Source organism: Centruroides sculpturatus, unplaced genomic scaffold (assembly GCF_000671375.1).
Source record: "Centruroides sculpturatus isolate CEXI.00-Female unplaced genomic scaffold, Cexi_2.0 scaffold590, whole genome shotgun sequence".
Classification (NCBI taxonomy): Eukaryota; Metazoa; Arthropoda; class Arachnida; order Scorpiones; family Buthidae; genus Centruroides; species Centruroides sculpturatus.
Genome location: NW_019384761.1, coordinates 328,364 through 335,392, shown reverse-complemented (window position 1 = coordinate 335,392; position 7,029 = coordinate 328,364). Strand labels below are relative to the sequence as shown.

The 7,029-nt window shown below is 29.9% G+C and overlaps 1 protein-coding gene across 1 annotated transcript; it reads left to right on the top strand.

Annotated features, from left to right (window-relative positions):
* Positions 1 to 2,784: 2,784 nt before the first annotated feature.
* Positions 2,785 to 5,502, top strand: LOC111628807. Its single transcript, XM_023372649.1, has 2 exons — positions 2,785 to 3,046; positions 4,194 to 5,502. The coding sequence occupies exons 1-2, from the start codon at positions 2,833 to 2,835 to the stop codon at positions 4,571 to 4,573; spliced, it is 594 nt and encodes a 197-aa protein (XP_023228417.1). The 5' UTR covers positions 2,785 to 2,832; the 3' UTR covers positions 4,574 to 5,502.
* The last annotated feature ends 1,527 nt before the right edge of the window (positions 5,503 to 7,029 follow it).

Below are 7,029 nucleotides of genomic sequence, written 5' to 3'. Positions count from 1 at the left end.
TTTTGTTGTTTAATTTATTTATAAATGATCTTCCAGAGATATTTCATTATTCTGATCTTTCAGATTTTTATCTAAATGCCACGGATGCAACTCATCCGTGGCATTTAGATAAAAATCTGAAAGATCAGTAGACTCCCTATAAAACGGATACAGTAGACTCCCTATAAAACGGGTTCATATAATTTGGATTCATATAACACAGCGAAAAAATTGCGACCGTATTCATATAAACACGCTAAAAGAGACTCCTTTATAACGGTAAAACGTCATCGCCGACTCGTGTCACGACAGGATTGGTCGAATCTAGACCAATAGCAGATATTGCACAAACCGTTGAGTTTAAACGAGCAGCGGACCTACTAAAAACCATTTATTATTTAATGTCCATAAAAATTATATTTATATTAATGATGTCTCCAAAGTTCAGCAAATTTTTCGCAGAAAAATAATTTATCAGGAAACACACACGCTCCCATTCAATGCACCACTCCACAACAAAGACAAGCTTAACACACTCCACGACAAAAACAAGCGTTGTCAAACGGTGCACACTCAGTAAGTAATCCTACAATTTTTTGTTTATAGCATAGTTTATATGGATTATTCCCAAAAAACTATACATATTTTGGAAATGTTTAGTCAAATTAGTCTAGAATCGATTAATTTTATGGAAGAAAACCTTTCAAACAGCCGTAGTCCGTAAACTGCATATGTGCCAGGCTGTGATTGGCTCATGTATTTAAGGACTCATAGAACATTAATTTCATAAAGAACGGAACGTATCTACCGTGTTATAGGGGGAGTCGACTGTACTACTAGTAGATTCAAAGTCATCTTTACAGAAGGAACAGTTATCTGATTATATGTTAAGAAATGATCTTTCTATTAAGTTTAAGAAAACAAAGGGATTGGTGTTTTGTAATGGAGGAAGACTTCATAAAACTGATAAAATTTTTATTAATAATGAAGAAATTAATTTTGTTTCTCATTTTAAATATTTAGGATTAGAGTTTTTAATTATCATTTGAATAAAATAGAGAAAGATATATTACAGAAGATAGGTTGCCTTTTGGCATTATGGACAAAAATGAGGATGAATTCTACTAATGTTTAAACTTTTTAATGCTATGTTAACGTCTAAATTAACATATTTGATTGCAGTTTGGGGTTTTGATCTTATTGAAAAAATTGAGAAGATTCAATTAAGATATTTCAAAAGATTATTTAAGCTTGAACATTCAGTGTCTGGTTCTGTTGTAAGATTGGAATTAGGGAAACTCCTCTTCAAATTAACATTTAAAAAAATATTATTGTTGTTTTGGTCTAAGATTATTGATCTTCTTTATCATGATCTTCATTATTGTGTTTATGATTCTTTATTGAAGAAAATAAATTCATGAAAGAGAAATTGGGTCTTGTCAATTAAAAATATTTTTGATAATTTAGACCATCCTTTTGTATTTTTTGAATAATTCACAGCTACAATTGAGAAGTTATTTGTGTGATATAATATAAACTAGATGTGATCAATTATGGAATCATGATGTAACTTACATTTCACTTCAGCAACATAATATTTATGAAAGAAGTAACAAGTTGGCAGACAGCCAATTACTTAAATTATAACATTAGATTTTCTACGAAAAGTTTACTTATGCAACTATGTCTTAATAAATACCAGATTATGCCAAGTGGTTGGTATATAGATATTTCTAAGGGGCATTCTTGCCCATATTGTATTACTGACCACAATTGTATACTAACGCATACTTTTGCGTCATGTCCAGTTTTATATTTGTTACAGAGAGAAGTTCTCACTGACAATTTTTTGGAGAATTATTTATATGATGAAAATGTGTTGAAGATAATGTTATATAAATTGTATAATTTTTTTGTCAAATCCTTGTACTTTTTATGTTAAATGTATTGTTTAAGCACAGTCAAGAGACTATTGTGCGACTGTTTATTTATTAATTAATTTTGTTTTATTTTCTCCCTTGTATGGAAGTACTTGTACTTGTATCAATAACAAATAAATAAAATTTTGATGATTTAAGATATTCATAAATTTTTTCTTATTCACTTTATTTTTGAATTCTTATAAAAGCTATTATTTTCTATTATTTTCACACTATTTATCTATAAATTCTGTTAAACCTTCTACTTATGAAACTTTAATATTAAAATCTAATATAATATATAAGTTGATTGAAATAATTTTTTATGATATAAATTATTATAAATTAATTTTAATATAAATTTTTAAGCATTAAGCTGGATTTAAGTTCGTGTGTGTGACAAGATGACATCATTTTGATGCATTCTCACATATTACGAAGTCTTCAGAACAGAAGCTATTAAATATATTAGCCTTTATGATACAATGTTAAGTTCGTTGTTGCCATTTTCTTATATTGGTAGACATAATGAGCATTAAGCTTTTTGTCTGCTCAAGCAATTATTGATTTGAACAGCCTGAATATTGTGAAATGACATAATTCACAACTTACTGATGAGAAGCCAATGTGTGACTTATGGAAAATGAGTGGTCATTCAACCCCACATTTACCATAATTTTTAATTTGAATTACTGCCAACAAACATTGGTTCTAGTCTGATAAAGGACCTTCAGAGATCCTTTTGCAATGTGACGAATGCATACTTGATTTTGTTAGTCAAAACAAATAATTTTATTTACAAAAGCAATTTGACTAGCAGAAAGTGGAAGCCTGATTATCAGAATTCATAACATAAAAATTGTCAGGCTTATGAAAGAGTATAATTAAAAAATTTTTTTATTTACAGGAGGAACAACTTAGAAACCATCACAGAATGTTTCATAGTAATCAATGTTACATTTGCAAATATTGTGGCCAGACTGTCAAATTACGACAATCCATGATAAGGCATCTTAAAGAAAAACATAATGAACATGAGAGTGAATGGAAAAAGGCAGGTGTTATAAATTCAATGATAATCACGAAAAAAAAGGGTTCAGAATTGCCCAGTGAGTCGAAATTACTTTCAGAAGGAGATGATAGTCGAGGTAATAGTTTTAATAAAATAAAAAACTATATGATATAATAAATTAGTTTTTAATTGTCAATCATAAACAGTGTTGCCACCTTTTCAAAATCGCTGACCTAGACATTTTAAAATTAGGATATGGATATTATATTTAGAAATAAAAACTTAGATTTTTTTTATTGTGAGTAGAAAATAAATATATTTTTTTTTATTAGAAGGTAAATATATACATGATACATTATTAAAGTAATACAATAATCACATGTGGCATATCTAAAAATATTAAGTTACAAGAGATACATTGTATCTGATACAATATATAATATAATATGAGGTACTATACATGCAATGTCATTTTACAGCCAAGAACTGAACAATGTGCATGCCAGTTTTAAACCAGTTAGGGACTGGTGATGGAACAAACCCAATATTTGCAAGTTAGAATTTTAAAAGTACATTTTTTTGTCATTCTTAGCCTAGGGATAAGTTTGGGTGGGGGTGTAAAGTTAGTCTTTAACCGTTAAAATAAAATACTCACAAATATTTTTATAAATTTATTTTGTTTCATTATAATTTCATGATTTATACAAAAACTGGACAAATTAATAATTAATCCAGACCACAAATTTAAAAACCGGTCTGGTGGCAACACTAATCATAAATTAAATATTATATATGATAGAAATAAAATTTTCTCATTATTATTTCATTTTTCTTTGAGTGCTTATTTAGAAATTAACAATAAATTTTACAAAATGAATTAATAATAATAATAACAATAACAACTTTCAGATAAATAGGTATTTTTTTAAGCTGATAGCTTAAAAAAATACCTATTTATCTGAAACAACATTAACACAACTGCCAAAGTGATTATAACAAGAAAATTTACTGTATTTTTTTCTACGGGTATTACAAGATATAGCAGATATATATATATATATAGTAAAAATTGCTTAGGCAACAACCGGCAAAAATTTCTGGCATGGAATAGTTTATCCATAGAGTCTTCATATAAGTTACCTGTAGGTATTTCAGAATAGGTATTTAGCTATCAGCTTAAAAAAATACCTATTTATCTAAAATAATGGTAACTCAATATTGAGATTAGTTGTAAGATATTTCCATTTAATCCTTGTTTTTGATTGTTTAAATATTTTTTACAGGAATAAAATCTTCATTATCAACATATGCAAATCAAGGAGGACAAAAAGTAACATGTAACCAAATAATAAACAAAACAGTGTCGTCAGATGTTTGTGAAAAATCAGTGCCTTTAAATAGTGAACAATCTGGTGATAAAAACAGTGGACAGATTATTTCATCTTCCTGTACTGCTGATACAGAAGAACCAAATAATCATGTAGGAGAAGAAAGTTTGCCAAATGTTTACTCAAATGAGAATGAACATATCACACATTCAGTTGATAACTGTAATGATTTGGATTCTGAAAATAATTTAAAGAAAATACAGACAGTTGGAAATTCAGTTCAGAAATTCAAAAGTATGAGAGAAGAATGTGAAGTTGATTTACAAACAGAATAGATCATTTCAGAAAGTCATTAAGTATCAGATAGTTTAATAATGTGAAACTAAAAGAAATAATTGTTTGAAATTAAGATTCAATATTTTTACCAAATCATTATTTATATAATTTAATTTGCATTGCTTATTTCAAGTTACTTCAGCATTTCTTGGAATTAAACAAAAAATAATAAGCAATTTTGTTTTATATTGAAATTTGCTGAGTAAATTTCCAAAAGTATTTCAATCATTTCAACAATTATTCTGAATAAGATAAAGTATACTATTATTTGTAATGATGTGTAATCAGATTTTCTTTGAAAATTTATACAGTTTGGTAGCACTCACTAAATAAATAAATATGGATGCAAATTATATATAAGAGTAGGCTTACCATAATATTTTTTTTTCAAACCAGGACAATTTTGAGAAAATACTCACAACAGAAAATAAAGCCTACTAGGATAAATCTTATGATTAAGGCTGTATAAAAAGTTAACAAAAAATGAGTTAAAAGCAATTTTTAATAACTCAACTGAACATACCTTATTATTAAGACGTTATTAATATTTATCACTAGTGTGAACTTTCTTTAAAAATTCTTTGTCACTTAAATCAGTACTTTTAAAGTATGATAATATATTTGAGGAAGTTCCTATTGCTATTAGGCTTGCTTTATGTTTTGCACATTTCAAGTGATTTCTAATGTCCAAACACCCATGAGTTACTGAAAATTCTGAAAAATACAGTTCATATTTCACTTCGTTAATATGATCACAGACTTCTTTCAAAAACAGATAATCCTTTTTTCAATATTCAGTAAACACATGGTTTCTTTTTGGCATTTTGGAGATTAAATTAATATGATGTACAGTAGCAAATGCCAACTAGCAATTTGAATTTGAACAAGATAGGACAAACGTGGCCAGTGTAAGTTTCAATGTTGCCAACTCTAATTGAAACANGGGAAAAAAAAATAAAAAACCTCTTGCCTTCTTATCCTAAATTAGTAAATATAAGTATGACAAGAGGAAAAAACAAACGAAAAAAACCTCTTGCCTTCTTATCCTACGTTAGTAAATTGAAACTAAAACCTTAAATTTAAATGTTGTTAGTATGACAAGAGGAAAAAACAAACGAAAAAAATTTCTTGCCTTTTTATCCTAGGTTAGTAATATCCTTCAGAAATAGCAAAGAAAAAAGTCGTTCACATCTCTTACGAAGCGACGCTTTTTCCTTTCCATCTTTGCCCACACCGAACGAGAGGATCCCACTCGTTGGAAAAGGGAGGAATGATCGAAACATTCCTCCCCTCCCAGTGCGTCAAAGATGATATCGTCAACATGGAGACATTTCACCTTTCGGAACACGTCTGAATGGCGAAATGTCTCCTCTCCGTTCAACGCGGAACAGAGAATGCTGTCGACATCCGCTATTCCCGAAGGCGATCCCGTGAAGGAAGAACCCCTTCCGCAATCGATGGTTCCTCTCCCCGCTCAAAGGGGGAAAAGTCCCTCTCTTCATCGATTGCGGAAGGAAAACGCCCTTCACACTTCTTCGTCTTCTTGGGCCGCAGCCAACGCCAAAACCGCCAGCTCTTCATTCTGTAAAGAAACAAAAAGTATATATAGCATATATATATATTAATGGGATTCGGATATACTTAACGCAGAAAAAGTACAAGATAATACTCACGACAGAGCTCGCGCTAGATCCTACCGGAAATTGCTAGAACGTTCGAACTGCATTTGCAGTAGAGACGACCGACCCGGAACGAATAAACTCTCTTACGTGTAATTTGTATTTATTTGTACGTAAAGTAAAGACACGCCGCACGTAGCCATGCGCAAAAGACACTCGTACTCGATCTCAAGCCCAAGTCGTAACAAGTGTTTCGTTCTAGAGCAATTTACCCTAACGTGTGTCACCTAAACGCAACGACGGCATTTAAGAGAGTTTCGTGAGAAGAAATTCCGTACGAGAGTCGACGAAAACACAAGACGAACGTTTAAGTAGCACAAAGCATTTGCAGAGGGTTACGTAAGTGTGGAAGATGGACTGCACTAATTTCTAAAGTTGCTAATTTCAAATATCCTTTTTCCTCTGTTTTTGAGTCAAGAGCTAGTATAAATACTACGTATAAGAGACTTGTTCGATAACTCGCCGAGAACTTTTTTTTGCAAGAACCTCTTATACAAGAAAATCGTCTTCAGAAAGTAAGTATTTTTATTTAAAAGTTTGTCTTTGACAAAAAGTTTGACTTAGAAATAACTAGATAAAAGTAAATCTTCGAAAAATTCACAAGTTTAACATCAAAATATATAAGAATCGATTTAAGGAGGTAGTAAAATTTGATGCAATGAACAACCATTTAGACAACTATGTGGATGTTTAAAATGTCTTTTAGAGGTTTAGTAAAGTTCATTGACTTATTATTCTAATATATGCATAACTTTTTTCGTATAACTTTTTTTTTT